Source organism: Penicillium cosmopolitanum, assembly GCF_028827165.1.
Source record: "Penicillium cosmopolitanum strain IBT 29677 chromosome Unknown utg000004l:1.0-4361866.0:1.0-4365735.0, whole genome shotgun sequence".
In the NCBI taxonomy this organism is placed as follows: Eukaryota; Fungi; Ascomycota; class Eurotiomycetes; order Eurotiales; family Aspergillaceae; genus Penicillium; species Penicillium cosmopolitanum.
Genome location: NW_026622674.1, coordinates 2,092,122 through 2,106,477, shown reverse-complemented (window position 1 = coordinate 2,106,477; position 14,356 = coordinate 2,092,122). Strand labels below are relative to the sequence as shown.

The 14,356-nt window shown below is 50.3% G+C and overlaps 9 protein-coding genes across 9 annotated transcripts; 3 read left to right on the top strand and 6 right to left on the bottom strand.

The window, feature by feature from the left end:
* Window positions 1-5: 5 nt before the first annotated feature.
* On the bottom strand, window positions 6-1,330 carry N7509_002178 (lipase family protein; the record flags this gene model as incomplete). The annotated part of the gene is made up of 2 exons (XM_056626815.1): window positions 6-1,034; window positions 1,106-1,330. The coding sequence occupies 2 exons, from the start codon at window positions 1,328-1,330 to the stop codon at window positions 6-8; spliced, it is 1,254 nt and encodes a 417-aa protein (XP_056492610.1).
* Window positions 1,331-1,950: 620 nt separating this feature from the next.
* N7509_002177 (WD40 repeat domain-containing protein) lies at window positions 1,951-3,220 on the bottom strand (the record flags this gene model as incomplete). Its single annotated transcript, XM_056626814.1, has 4 exons — window positions 1,951-1,991; window positions 2,047-2,287; window positions 2,345-2,931; window positions 2,998-3,220. 4 exons carry the CDS (start codon window positions 3,218-3,220, stop codon window positions 1,951-1,953), a joined length of 1,092 nt encoding a protein of 363 aa, XP_056492609.1.
* A 275-nt stretch (window positions 3,221-3,495) lies between these two features.
* On the top strand, window positions 3,496-4,160 carry N7509_002176 (U2 snRNP complex subunit MSL1; the record flags this gene model as incomplete). The annotated part of the gene is made up of 3 exons (XM_056626813.1): window positions 3,496-3,560; window positions 3,623-3,836; window positions 3,891-4,160. The coding sequence occupies 3 exons, from the start codon at window positions 3,496-3,498 to the stop codon at window positions 4,158-4,160; spliced, it is 549 nt and encodes a 182-aa protein (XP_056492608.1).
* Window positions 4,161-4,256: 96 nt separating this feature from the next.
* N7509_002175 (ATG3/ATG10 family protein) lies at window positions 4,257-4,833 on the bottom strand (the record flags this gene model as incomplete). The annotated part of the gene is given in 3 exon segments (XM_056626812.1): window positions 4,257-4,454; window positions 4,547-4,623; window positions 4,635-4,833. 3 exon segments carry the CDS (start codon window positions 4,831-4,833, stop codon window positions 4,257-4,259), a joined length of 474 nt encoding a protein of 157 aa, XP_056492607.1.
* A 1,792-nt stretch (window positions 4,834-6,625) lies between these two features.
* On the top strand, window positions 6,626-8,707 carry N7509_002174 (uncharacterized protein; the record flags this gene model as incomplete). The annotated part of the gene is made up of 1 exon (XM_056626811.1): window positions 6,626-8,707. One exon carries the CDS (start codon window positions 6,626-6,628, stop codon window positions 8,705-8,707), a length of 2,082 nt encoding a protein of 693 aa, XP_056492606.1.
* A 1,257-nt stretch (window positions 8,708-9,964) lies between these two features.
* On the bottom strand, window positions 9,965-10,645 carry N7509_002173 (30 kDa heat shock protein; the record flags this gene model as incomplete). Its single annotated transcript, XM_056626810.1, has 1 exon — window positions 9,965-10,645. The coding sequence occupies one exon, from the start codon at window positions 10,643-10,645 to the stop codon at window positions 9,965-9,967; it is 681 nt and encodes a 226-aa protein (XP_056492605.1).
* An 806-nt stretch (window positions 10,646-11,451) lies between these two features.
* N7509_002172 (succinate dehydrogenase assembly factor 1) lies at window positions 11,452-11,879 on the bottom strand (the record flags this gene model as incomplete). The annotated part of the gene is made up of 2 exons (XM_056626809.1): window positions 11,452-11,575; window positions 11,707-11,879. The coding sequence occupies 2 exons, from the start codon at window positions 11,877-11,879 to the stop codon at window positions 11,452-11,454; spliced, it is 297 nt and encodes a 98-aa protein (XP_056492604.1).
* A 251-nt stretch (window positions 11,880-12,130) lies between these two features.
* On the top strand, window positions 12,131-13,158 carry N7509_002171 (fumarylacetoacetate hydrolase family protein; the record flags this gene model as incomplete). The annotated part of the gene is made up of 3 exons (XM_056626808.1): window positions 12,131-12,145; window positions 12,209-12,960; window positions 13,026-13,158. The coding sequence occupies 3 exons, from the start codon at window positions 12,131-12,133 to the stop codon at window positions 13,156-13,158; spliced, it is 900 nt and encodes a 299-aa protein (XP_056492603.1).
* A 216-nt stretch (window positions 13,159-13,374) lies between these two features.
* Window positions 13,375-14,274, bottom strand: pre4 (proteasome core particle subunit beta 7; the record flags this gene model as incomplete). The annotated part of the gene is made up of 3 exons (XM_056626807.1): window positions 13,375-13,946; window positions 14,041-14,188; window positions 14,245-14,274. The coding sequence occupies 3 exons, from the start codon at window positions 14,272-14,274 to the stop codon at window positions 13,375-13,377; spliced, it is 750 nt and encodes a 249-aa protein (XP_056492602.1).
* Between the last annotated feature and the right edge of the window lie 82 nt (window positions 14,275-14,356).

Genomic DNA, 14,356 nt, shown 5'->3' with positions numbered 1-14,356 from the left:
ACACCTCAACCCGTCGGATCTCCCCCGGGAAAGCACAACCCAATGCGCCAGAAATAATCCCTATGCGCAAAGAAAAGTTCCCAAAGCCGATATCTCGCCGGAATCAGCGACCAGCTTCGAGGATAAAGGGGCGCAGTCTCATCGGCGGGTGTGCATTTTGACGACCCCGTGCCTCTCGGTCTCCCGAGAACGACCTGGTGATCCGGATCTTGAAGAGATTCCTCGTTTTCTTCTGAACATGGGTCTCCGTCTCCGTTGGGCACATCTTCGACATCCACCGGAATATTGATGTCTTGCCATACATCATGCAGCGATTCCGGTGAATCAGACCCGGCAATACATCTCTCATCCTGATTTCCAACGCATATGTGTATATCTTCAACAGTGGGCGGTAACTCAGGGCGCGAAATGAATATCTCACCCGCATGTGGCGCATATCCCCATTCACTCAGAGGCAGTAGAGGAATCGGGTCATCAATATGGGTCACACGGCGAAACTGCCGGTGTTCAGGGTCGCGACTTGAATCGCTATAGTTCCCCTGTCCAAAATGCTTATCGAGGAAATCCGCGAATCCAGCGTTTCCAACCATCGGCTCCCCAAATGTCGTCACTTGCGGATTCCAGCCCATCGCTTGCATCTCTAGTCCTGCTAGTGCGGCTACAGCTCCGCCGAGTGAGTGGCCGACCAGGGTCACTTCATAATCGGGATTCTTTGCAAGCGCATCTGTGATGTGTGGGAGAACTGTTTCGCGGGTATTTCGCCATGAAGACATGAATCCAGCGTGAACGGTGCAGTTCTGACATTTCTCGGGCTGTCTTTCGTCCTTTTCTTTGCTTTCTTCTTCTTCTTCTTCTTCTTCGTCGCCGTTTCCTGGGTATGGTACGTACTCCTGTGGGACGGCGGATAAGTCGATAATCGTGTTTGTGATTGAGTATGTCCCGCGGAAGGCAACGACAATGCGCTTCGGTCCTGGCGCGTGCGAGAGTGCCACGTAGCCGCAGGAATCGGAGAGAAGCACACCTGTGCTCCAGGTCTGCCACAACGTCAGTACCATGAGTCACTGCCACTCTCGCTGTTAGCCTATTGCTGCGCATCAAAACTCACCGTTATCAGCTCAAGATTCGGAAATTCCTCGCAGTGGCTGAGGCACTTGAATGGCTTCTGCACGCCGGATGTGCCAACGCAATAGGAGATATCAACTAGTCGAGATAACTCCTCTAATGAGTCAAATAGCTCGTTTGAAATATGGTTCGTTTCAGTATGTGCCAATGAGGTGCCCCATGACGAGAATGCAAGGCAGGTAGATATGAACCGCCTCCAGGGAGACATTTTATCGCAATTGCAGAGGAGGGTTGTGGTGCGACAAGTTCCAAGGAACGGGGCTTGGAGTTGGAGAATCTGGGGAAGATTAGTCATTGCGTCATGTGGGGCAACCACGGGACTATGCAAACGGATGCATTTATGGAAGGCACGAGGACTAGGTAGAAAGGCAACAGCAGCAAACAAAATTAAAGGGAAGGAGGGAAAAGGTAAAGGGTCAAAATGCCCTGTCCTGATTTTGACCCTGCGACCTGGAAGCCCCAAAAAAGCAAAAAGACAAGGTAGGCACGCACCGGTCCCATTGCGTCTCTTCAGAGCCTCCTCACTCTTTCCCCCCCAATGATCTAGGCCAATACCATTAGACCATTCGGAGGCTTATCAACACACTAACACTTGTTTGACATTTTTAACCGATGCTTTCCCACTATCTGGTTCATTCTCCCCTACAACATCGTCTGATGGCGCTGAGTTGACCTCGCAGGCAGTCTGAAAACCACTCCAATTATAATATACCCTTCTATTTGGTTTATACGAAAAGAAAGTAAAGTCCGGGCATGATTCGCTTTGAATTTCATAGAAGTGCTTATATTCTAAGAGACTATTGTCCCATACGCATACGCATACACTGCTCAGGTAGACCAGATCACAACACGACCATCGACACCGCTCGCTGGGATCATTGTTAGTATACTCATGTCTCTCAAAGGTGTAACAGAAAGCCTTACTGCTGAAAGACGAAACCTGACCGTTCGACTCCTGGAAGACACGGACGGCATTCACGGTATTCTGGTGGGTGGACTTGAGCTTAGTGTTCGATTGCGCCTGACCCTTGAGATCCATCTGGCGGAACATGTTCAGTGCCGATTCCTCACGAGCACCACCGGCACCATCGCCGTCCTTGTTCTCGAGGGATCCTGCCAACTGCCAGCCGCTTTCGTCGCCGCGGAAGCGGAATGGCTCACAGTCCTAGAGTCGGTGTTAATGTAAGGGGGTAATATCAGGGCAATGCGGAGACAGGCTTACATGACCAGCGGCGATAATCTCATTTTCGCCGTTCCAGATAAGGCTGTTAAGAGGCAGGAGACGGGTAGAGATGTTCAGCATTGCACGAGGGGGCTGCTCCGGCGCACTCGGGTACACGACGGTAACACTGCTATCGTGACCGGTGAAGGCAAGAGCGTTACCACTCGGGGAGAAGCTAACACCCTGAATCCAGCCAGCGGAGTCGTTCAGGAATTCACCACAGATAGTGTTGAAGGGGAGGCGCTCGCCCCAGGCGCTGGGCTCGGGACGGGTATCGATACCCTTGATAAAGCTGGAGAAGACGCGCGCGTGGGAGTCGGTAGAGCCAGCAGCAAGTAGCACTGAGTTCGGGTGCCATGCAAGAGTCGTGATGGTACTCCGGATGGGCTTCTTCAAGTGCTTCGAGATCCACCAATCGTTCTCCTCCTCGAAGTAGCAGACGGCGATAACGCGGGCTCCAGAGCCAACGGCGAATTTCTGCTCCGAGGGAGACCAACGAACAAATGTAGCGGCACGGTTGATACGCAGGAGGACCAGGGTAGGCTTCCAACCGGAGGGGGTCTGTTCCCAGACATAGGCATTGCGGTCTGTTTATCGAAGTAGATTGCATTAGTTCAAGTTCAATCAATCGATTTTGGTGGTATAATTCATACCCTGCGAGCAAGTAACAATGCGACCGCTGTTAGGAGCGATGTCAACACTGGTCACAGTCTTCTCGTGGCCCTTCAGCTCGTCGCTCAGCGCGAACTTGTTGCCTGATGATTGGTACAGCTCCACATTGTTCTCCCGAGCGACAGCAAGTGTCTGTCTATCGGATGAGAAGGAGTGGTCGGCAATTGGGGCGTGAAAGAGGTGGTGAACTTGAGGAGCAGCCATGATGAAGGTACGACAGGAGGAGCTCTCTACCGTCGATAGATAGAATAATGAGGGGGAGGTAGGCGGGCAATCGGGGGGGGAAGCTGGGCGCGATGACGCCGCAGGATTGCTGACGTAATATCATGGTCACGTGATTCGCTGTCTTTTCTCGGGTTCGAAAGACTGACCCCATGCCGCACGTCTAGAGCTTCGATCCTTCCCCTTTTCCTTGCATTTGTCTGTCAGCGTTTTCCCTGAGCGAAGAGACGACGCGCTCTCTATTTCTCTATTACAATATGTCCTCCCAGAACGCGCCATCAAAAGGCGCCGACGCCAAAGCGGCCGGCCATCCCAACCAAACGTGAGCTTTACCCTTCTTTTGATCGCCATTGAGCTGGCATGGGTGACTAATAGCCTCTTTAGTCTCTACTGCACCAACCTCCCAGACAAGCTTCGCAAGCACGATCTGCGCTCCTCGCTATACACCCTGTTCTCCACCTACGGTACCGTCCTCGACGTGGTGGCCATGAAGACGAGCAAAATGCGCGGTCAAGCCCACATCGTATTCAAGGATGTTCAAGCTAGCACACAAGCACTACGTGCCCTTCAAGGGTTTGATTTCTTCGGAAAGCAGATGGTACGTCTCTCCATAAGTTGATTCACGACTTCCTGGACTCACAATTGTTTCTAGAAAATTGTCTATGCGAAGGGCACGTCAGATGTTCTCGCCAAGCTTCGCGGTACATATGTCGCCCCTGCCACAGAGCAACCTGTTGTTTCGAGCGACCTGCAAAAGTCCATTTTCAGTGGTCCTCCTGGCGCGATTCCCGCGCGGCCAGCGAACGTGAACGGCGAGAACCAGGGAGTGAAGCGCGCTCGCGAGGAGGAAAGCGATGAAGGAGAAGCCCCGATGGATGAAGACAGTGATGTTCCAATGGAAGCCTCTTCCGATGAGGACTAATGGCGCCCTTTCCAAGGCCATTGGAATTGGCCCGTGGGAAGGGGATCGAAGCTCGCGGGGTCGGATTATTTGCTTGGCGTGTCTGTGCCAATTGCCTCACAATGGCCTAGCACCATCCTGGGACAAGATGAGCTCGCGTGGGACGTGTAGGCTCACACACTGGCCCACCAGTCCGAGCCAGATGAGAAGATACGTCTCTGGGGTTACCGTCCGTGCATCTGCAATCCTTCCCATGGCATCCGCCGTGTTGCACGGGTGAACAAAGAAAGCCGGAGCGCCAGATTCCGGATGATACTACGAGACATGAGCCATTGAACATCATTAAGTCGACCTTTTCGTTTCGTTTTCTGTTGCGAGGGGAAGGGAGGGGAGGAGATGCCACCTACGCCGAAGCTGATCCCACCCATCACCCCCACATTCTTCAATTGCTTTCTATACGACTCCGGGACGAGGTACCGGTAGACTGCATCTAACCCGATAGGCCCCTGGTTGTCCCAGTGGAGCACAAAGTACAAGACGGGAACTTGGTATGTGGGGAGAGCAGGATCTCATACTCTATGTGTAGTTTGGAATGGCCATCGGTACGGACCAGGGCTTCCTGCGGTGAAGTATTAAGCGGTATCCCTTTGATGGCAGGAGAAAACTTTGGGGACGCGGACCGGATCCTCCTCATCTTCTAGTGCCGAAGCGTCCTGTGCATTCTGTAGACTCGGATCCACACTTTCAAGTTCAGTGTCCAGGTCGGCTCTGTGGACATCCACCCGTCGCGTTATTTTGAGGCCGATCGCATTCTAGTATATCCAAATACAATTATTATTCACACTCCAGATCAGTTTCCCGTCAAATATGTGGCAAGGTAATAAATCGAGCGCCTCCTGCATGACAAAAGGTAAAGAATATAAGGCAGGGATACCTGTGTGACAAGTCGAATAGAAGACCAGCCTCCTTCTCCTCCTTCCTCTAGGCCCTCTAAGCCGGTCGTGCAGGTGCAGGCTCGATCGGCCAACACTCGACATGCGTGCGCGAACTCAAGCGCGGTGAGGAAAGGAAAGGTCGACAAACCACAAGCCATGACCCACTCTCGCTTCTGTCACTGTCAGCTGTCCTCCACGCTCTGGACGAATGCAGTCTTGCACGACTCGAATTGAAGCTGGAGCTGGGGCTGTGAGTGTCCCTTCCCCCTCCAAGGCCACGCGTGCCTGGACGTTCTCGGAAGATCAGAATATCAGATCTAGCCGAAACTGGGAAAGGGTAGCCGTTGCAGATCCAATAGGGAGAGACGGGAGAGAGGGGACAGACAAGTCGATTGTGTTTTGGGGGGTGGATCGGCGATAAGTTGGGATGTCACATCCGGTTTCGATGCAGCGGGGGATCCCAGAAAATGGAGAGGTCAGTGGGAAAGTAGATGGTACTTGTGGGGAATACGGGTGGGCCATATTGTGGAGAAGTACCCTATACTTCCGGCACTTCAGGTACCCCCAGCCCGCTTGCGGCTAGAAAGTTGCTGGCCTACCATCTCGAAATCATCACGTCAAGATCGCTCTTTTATTTTATTTTTATTTAATTGATTTAATTTAATTTCTTGCAAAGGGGGCAGTCCCTGTTCTGCATGCAGCTACAATGGCATGGCCCCAATTCTCTTTCCCCGACCTTTGTGGCAACGACCAACGCATTCGTCTTGCTTGTGGCCTCAAACACAGAGCATGGGCTGATGCGTCGTTGCTCTCCACTGCACTTATGTATCCTTTGTTTGCCCACATCTTTCCCCCGCCCCTAAACCCGCTCTGACATCCTTCCCCTCCTCCCCCTTCTCAATTTCCTTGTTTTTTGGTTTTATTTTTATTTTTTGATTAATTTTGTTTTCTTGCTTTTGTTTTTTCTATCATTATTCATTCCTTGGGGATGAACCAGTTAGGTTGACTGTTTCAAAATTGTCTATACGTCGTCAGGCAACGAGATTGGTAGTAGACCTGGGTGCTGGACCACTCCGTTTGGAAGACCCTGGAATATTGTGAATATCTTCCTCTCCCCCAATTGGTTTCTTTTTGACGTTACCTCAACCCTCAACACATCACACATCGTGTACCCCGGTCCAACCGAGCCCCGTGGTCTCCTCCAATCTGAAACCTGAAACACTATACTTCCTCCATCATCTCCGCACGGAGATCCCTTCAGCCGCCAATCGCACCGCAGATTCTCAACACAGCCGTGGTACGAGCTTGGGACCCGGATCGATCGCGAAGCAATCAAGGCGTGGCTTGACGTCAGTTTATCCAGGATTCGATCTAATCTGGGGCGTACTGCACCGTCATCAGCAGGAGTTATACACTCCCGCCATCTCCGGCTCTATTGACACCCAGGTTATATTACGCTGCTGCTACTCCACCCCCATGCTGCGCATGTTTTCCCTTTGAGAGTGTGGGGAAAACTTGATCTCATTTTCAGCCGGTGGCGCTTGTGAAGCCATGGGCAACTCATTCTCCAGCCCTACGAAGGATGAGACTCGCCGTGTAAACCGACTATCAAAACCCTTGACGAAGAAATCCTCCACTCTGAATGCTCCTCAGCTTCCTCCTATTGAAACGGATGGTCCGGAACTAGCCTCGGGATTAATTGGATGGCAGAACCCTTGGGTTGGTTCAAACATCTCCAAGGATGTCAAAACCAACCCTTCCAGAAAACGAGAGTCCCTTCCTACTTTGACTGAGTCTAAATCCGAAAGTTCGCTGAAGTGGAATGTGACGAGGCACTCGATTGATGTATCTCACCCTCAACCTTCCAAAGCTCAAGATGTCGAGCCTCTCTCGCCTCTCTCACCTCGATCTGGCACGCTCTCAGCCAGTCCATCTGTAAGAAGAGCATCATGTCAAACGGAAAGTCTTGCTACCTCATCAAAGCAATCATTGGATTTGGGAAGGCCAAAGCGAGCGAATTCAATCCAGACTCCTCTTCAGAGACATCGAAGTGCGATCTATGGGGATAAGGCTCACGAAGCAACCTCATCCAATACGCATTTCACCGTTGGCAACCAACGCTTCTCGTTGACTCGTCGGCGTTCTCTCCTGACACGACCCGGTCTTGCAACTCGACGCTCAACGGCCGCCGTAACTCGACGATTTCCGTCACCGATAGGAGAGCCAGAGTGCTCTACTGAGGACTCTTTGGATTCAAATACGCTACAATGGCCACTACCTCCTCTACAGAGAACTTCACTCCCTGTCTCGTCATCAATGAGACCAACCAGTCCGACAGATCCCCGGTATACTCAACTTGGAGCGTTGAAGCTGGGATCCTTGCGAGTTGTCAACGGCTCTGCCTCTCCGTGCCCAAGTGAACGAATCCCACTTGGTCAAACACAGGTTGTCGGAACTGGCGCGGCTCTTCCAGATCGCCTCGAAACCATGCGCTCCAAGGGAACTCCACTGCAGATCCCTGCCGTTCCAGATCTACAGAAATCCGACGATGTCCCCGGAAGTCCATTCTCATTTGAAAAATCACCAACCATCACTGTACAGCCTCGACATAAAACCATCTTCCCTATTGAAGCGGAAGACGAGGGAATCGGTATGTGCGACGAGGGCTCTGGTCTTAACCAGACCGAAAAGAACACTGCCACCATCAACCGCAGCACATCCAGATCTCTCAACAAAACCGACAGCGGCTACAGTTCTGCAACATCCGTGCACTCTATTTACCGGAGTCGAACACGGGCCTCCTTCGATTCCCAGACATCTGGTTCTTGCACCGCGGACAGCACAAAGGGTATCGGTATTACCAGTGATGGTGGTGCTAATGACCAAACATGCGATCTTCGCAATGAGAAAATCCAGAGACATACCAGCCTCCAAGAGGTCAAACCGGGTAATTTCTCTCAGCTGTACCCCAATTCTACTCGCTGGTACGATTCCAGTGCTCCGTCCAGCCAATCTTCCGGATCAAGGGTTCGTCGATCGACGCTCTGCGCTCCTCGGAATACGGAGTATCCGTACCCTGTACAAACTGGTCCCGGTCCCGGTCCTGCTCCTGCACCTGGTCCATACGCCTCCTACCAATCATTCATATCAAGCTCATCATCCTCATTCGCCTCACAAGATGAGCCAACTCTTTCCACGCGAGGCCCTCTTTACGGAGACACGTTCTCGACGAGTACATTGAATGTTCTGCATGATCATGATTCGAGCTCGACAGCAACGTTGGAAACACTAAACAGCTGCCAACAACAACAATCTGGCAGTTTAACAAAGACTACCTCCGCTCGCTCCAGGTCCCGAAGCAAAAGCCTGCATGGCAAAGGTAGCCGGGCATGGCGACATGACTCGATCATCGAAATTCCAAAATTACCCACGATTCTTTCTCCAGATCATCTTCAGTCTGAGAATACTGAGGAAGAAATGGAATTGGAATTCCCTATCCCCACCTCGACCTCCACCCCCGAGACCTATCGTGGCCGGCCCCGAAGCCGCAGTCAAGACTATCGGCGTCGCAAGTTAACGAAGACGCGTCCTCAACCTGATGTTCATATCACGACCTCCCCTTATGCACTTTAGTAATGTGACGTGAACGAATGGAGTTTTATCTTCTTCTCTTCTGGTTTTTGTACCTTTCGTTGTTTTTATTTTCTTTCTTTCTTTCTTTCCGGATTTTCACTCTTCTTTTTGGCTGTCTTTTTTATTGAGGTCTCTGATCTACAAAAGTCCTTTGGCGTTTTTGATTTTATTTCTGATTTGGCGCTGGCTTCTGGTCATTTACGGTCATTTACGGTCATTTAGGTGGAGTCTTATTTGGTTTTGGTTTTGGCCATGGATATGGATATGGATATGGATATGGATACATGGATACCCTCGTTTGAACTGAACATTCCTTACTGTCATCTAACGGCGTTGTATACGGGCGTTGTGGAAATCGCAATGAAATTTTATCATTTGAAACAAATCCTTCCTCCGATCTTACGAGTTTTCTTTTTTTTTAAAGTTTTTACTCTCAAAACTCGATTCTTCTCAGTTTCGGTTTCGGTTTCGGTTTCAGATTCCGTTTGGCTTTATTTTGAGCTTTGTTGCATGCATGGAGCTGTAGCTAGTCTGGTCTAGTCTCGATCTGCATCGAACCCAACCCTGCAGAGGCTAGCCATGTGGCACTCTCACCGGGATTTCTTTCTGCCCTGTCCTGCCCCAGCCACCACATAATGTAAGGAGGTACATACGCTACTGGATTTTCTGTCAGATGATGGTGGCTTTTTTTCACTCTTTTGGCGGGCTTGGCGTTGGTAGATCTTGCAGTTACAGATGTATCACATTATGTCATTGGAGAGATAAAATTCGTCGCTAGTTTTCTACTTTTTGGACATTATTCGTATTTGATGGAATCGGGATCATATGTATGGTATAATTTAGTCATGCACTGAAGTTTGGTTTGATTTGGTTTATTCATATGGAGCACGTATACGGAGTACGAGTACAAAGTACAAAGCCCTGACTGAAGTCATATTTCAAATCATTGCATAATATTCACTTCACTTCACTTCACTTCATTAGATCTAGATCGTTCGTCTCAAGTCAAAATAAGATAAAGTTCAAAATAATTCAAATATCACATATCATAAAATAATACAGGCTCTATGCAGAAAATGTAAAAAAGCAAAACTTAAACCCGACGCGCCCAAGTCCAGTCCCGTCCCGATGCAAAGATGTCAAATCAGCCGATTCGGCTCCGGCTCCTCGGGTACTCGAACCATTCGTTCAGATCAGGTACCGTACTTGGAGCTACTTTACTTGAAGTAAAGTAACTTCGTTTATAGGAGAAGAATCTCACAGAATCCGAATCTTCTTAACCTTAGGCGTCGCATCCTTAGGAACATAAACCGAAAGAATCCCATTCTTCAAATTAGCGCGCACACCATCTTGATCCACGCGCGTGGGAAAGGTAAATGTGCGCTGGAACTCGCCGATTGACCGCTCCGACGCCCAGAAGTGGAATTCAGGCTGGGGTGTCTGCGTCTGCGTCTGCGTCTGTTGCTTTGTTGGCTCTGCATAAGGCTTCTGCTTTAGTTGTTGTGAGCTTGTGTCGTCATCGGTGTTGATGGCGAAGTCGGAGTCAGCGTCAGCTTCGTCTGAGTCATCTTCGACGGTTGCTTGGTGTTGGCGTGGAGATGCAGATGGAGATGGAGACGAGGTCTGTTCCTCGGTGTGCTCCTGCTCCTGGTCCTGGCTTTGGGTTTGAGTTTGTTGGTAGTTTCGTTCAGTGCGACCCTTCACGATGAGAGTTTGTGGATCACTGAATTCAATTTCAATATTGCTCTGGTCTACGCCTGGGAGTTCGCCGTCCAGGTAGTAGCCATTCGAAGCCTCGCGGACATCGAAGGATGGGGTAAAGCTTGGAGTAGCAACTGCGCGGGTGGGGCGCGGCTCGGAGCGGTGGGTCTCGTAATCATCGAGAAGGCGGAAAAGAGGTGAGAAGGAGGAGGGTTGGCGACACTGGAAGAAGGCCATTTTGATTATATTTGGGTGGATTTAAGAATCAGAAGATGATTGTTTAGAATCAAGAGATGTTTGTTTTTGAGTGATGATTCAAATTACACCCTGCCTCTTCCTCTCTTATATACTGTGCTATAGTATACTGTAGTCCTTTGTCAGAATGGCAGAATCCTCCAGAAGCGGGTCGCCCGTTCCACCAACTTCTCCAAGCCTCGACTAACATCTGGGGAAATCTATGGCGAATAAGGTGGCGAGTTCGATTATTCTAGTGGCTTTCTAAGCTCCCTATTATTAATAATAGTACTACAGTCTACAGGAGTAGGTTTGAAAAGGCACAGGAACCTTGTATGAATAATCTACCTCCATTGGTCATCTGAAATCTGGTGGAAGTTTCTGGGAAAAGTAAATCTTGCAGAGTTGAGATGTGATTGACTAATAAATCAAGCCCTGGTGATAATAACGTAATATACATGGACAGTGAGACTAGACTAGGCTTGTTCTGTCCTGCCGATTCTCTTCTAATATACAAAATTCTTACATTTTCCAACCTTCGTGTAGGTCGGGGCCGTCCGAACGGGTCGATCAAGATATATCTTACACCCGCGGACTTCAGCTATCTCATCTCACTCTCGAGTCCTTGACACATACTCTTGAGAAACCCTCGAACCGGGTGAAGTCGGGAACAACACCCAGAGCGTAGAACTCTTACCAGAGACCTAAAAGTAGCGGGTTAATTGAGGAACGGGGTAAACGGGGTAGACAGAAGAGGCAAACCCACGAGAACCCCACGGAAGGGGGAAGGGAGTCAGCCACTCAGCTGCTTAGCTGATGTTGCGAATTCCCGGGGAAGCGTACATCTCTAGCTGGCGGTGGCCTTTGCGCAAGAGATATTCGACGGTGCTAAAGTCCTTCTTATTCACCGAGAGATGTTTTTGGAATTCCGCACTGAACCGCTTAGAAGTGAGCCGGGATAAACCGATGAAAATGGAGGGGCCACGGGAAAGGATGGTGGTGGTAGGGTAGGGTAGAGTAGGGTAGGGGGCAAAGGGATCAGGAATACTAGGTAGAAGACATACCGTGCATATCGTTTGAAGTTATTGCGAGAATCCTGGAGAAGGGCAGTCAGAAAAGTGTGCATAGTGTGGGGAGGAGGGAGAGAAACACCCACAGCGGGCTTGTTGCGGATCTCACGCAGACATGATCGGTACAGAGACAGGACCTCCCGCTGGAGACCAGAGAGCCGGGCCATTTGCAGATAGCTTCAGTCAAGATGGGATGTGCATGGAAATCCCCCATCGATTGGGTCGTGGAGCTGGGGGGAGCTCCTCCGTTTTCCGCCGGGGGAACCGATAGCTTTCCGGCCGAGTGGAGGTCCACCATTCACATTCAACTTTGACTTCACTTGGCCCAGAAAGCACATATCTATCTCCCTTCCCACCACTTTCTACCTTCTCTCTTCACAAATAACATTATTATCATATCACTATCACTCTCGCAAATATGTCTACCTTCTCAGTATGATCATTTCCCCCCTCACCCCCAATTGCCTCCCCCTTATCAATTACGGGGACCAACCAGCCAAGCCAAATACTAATTAATCCTCCACAGCGCCTGATTCACTTCCTAGCCAAAGACGGCCAAATTTACTACGGCGACGCCATCCTCCCCAATGGCACCAGTGACATTGCCCATGCCACCCAAGCAAAAGTGATCAAAGGCGACATATTCAGCCAGTATAGAATCACCGACCAAATCGCAGACATCAGAATGCTCCTATCCCCACTAGCTCGGAAGGACATCGGCACCGTCCGCTGCCTAGGCCTAAACTACGAGCAACACGCAAAAGAATCCAACCTACCCATCCCCAAGTATCCAGTTCTATTCTTCAAGCCCGTCACAGCCATCGCGGGTCCGACGGATGATATTCCCGTCGCCCAACTCGCGCAGGAAGGAGAGGGTTTAGACTATGAATGCGAACTTGTCATTGTTATTGGTAAAGAGGCGAAGAATGTTCCTGAGTCCAGAGCTTTGGAGTACGTTCTGGGATACGCTGTTGGAAATGATGTCAGTCATCGTGACTGGCAGATTAAGCGTGGTGGTGGGCAGTGGGGGTTGGGGAAGGGATTTGATGGTTGGGCGCCCTGGGGTCCTGGAATTGTTTCGACGAACCTCATTTCTGATCCTAATGCGTTGCAAATTTCCACTACGCTTAATGGGAGACAGGTTCAGTGCTCTTCTACTAAGGATATGATCTTTGGCGTGGCGAAGACTATTGCGTTTTTGTCTCAGGGGACTACGCTGTTGCCGGGTGATTTGATCTTTACAGGAACGTGAGTATCACCCTATCCTATCCCATCTCATGCTCGAAATGCTAACGGAAGTTTTGTACTACTAGTCCACAAGGTGTTGGTATGGGCCGCAAGCCTAACCTCTGGCTGAAGGATGGTGATCGTGTGGAGGTTTCGCTGGAGGGTGTGGGTTCTTGCGCTAACAAGGTGGTTTTTGATAAGCCTGCTCCCAAGCTCTAGGTCAACCTTGACCCGGGGCACCTGTATATAGATATCTACCATGATGAAAGAAATGTTTATGTTTAAATCTAACTTATATATCGTCAATTTGGTCCAATTCCAATGGTTCTCTTCGTGGAGGAAACTAAGCGTAGATAGTAGAAACAGAAAAAAAAATATAGGCATATCATGAGAGGCTCAATCTACTTAGTCTGAGCACCATAACCCTTAACCCTCTCAGCAAAAGCCCAGCTCTGTCCCCTCAATCACCTCATTCTCCTTGATATCAATACCCTCCTTGGTAATAACCGCTATCGAGTACTTATCCATACTCCGCGCATCACGGTAATACAGGACCTTGAGACACTGCTTCAACGCTTCAATAGCCGCCTCCTTGCTAACCTCCTCCAAAGGCATCTCCTCAGGGAAAAGACGACGCAAGATAGGAACAGCAAGGTGTGCACCGAATCCCGTAGCCAGATGAGGCGCGGAGAAGGTCGTTCCCAACAGATCCGCGGAACTCAGGAAGGGCTCACCCTCGCCATCGTAGCCTGCGACCAAGATGTGGTTCCAGAGCGGGTTGAACTCGGAGCGCCGTTTATAGAAAACCTTCGATAGGTAGGTGTGTAGGTTCTTGGCATTGAGCATGTTGCCGTGGTGGGAGTAGTTCTCGCGGATATCGATCGATTCGAGGAGTCGGTCGATGTATTGCATGTCGGAGACGTCGCCGCCGAATCCGACGATGGCATTCGAGCCGAAGACGCGGAGACGCTTGACGTCTGTGAATCGGGCGAGAGAGCCGTAGGAAGCTATATGATGGAAAAGAGATTCGATTAGTGCGAGTGCTCTTCGGGGAATGGCTCAAATGAATGGTTGGTTAGGCTGGCCAGCGGGTGAACACACCGAGGTTGTCAGTGGCCAGAACGACACCGCCGTTAAACTTGACGCCAAGCACAGAGGTTCCTGTCACGGCTGGAGATGAGGTGTGGGCCTTGGGGCCAGTCGTTTGAAGGTATGAATGGTCGTAGGCGCCGTAGACATCGTCTCTGGGCTGTTAGGACGGGTTAGCCAAATGGGCGGAGTGAGAGGGGAAACAGCTGAACGAACTCGGCCCCATGCTTCCGGAAAGTGGTTCATTGTGGATTGGTGTGAGGGATGGTAAGACTCAGGAGAAGGAGACTGAAGAATGAAGAGAAGAACGAGAATGGGGAGATTGAAC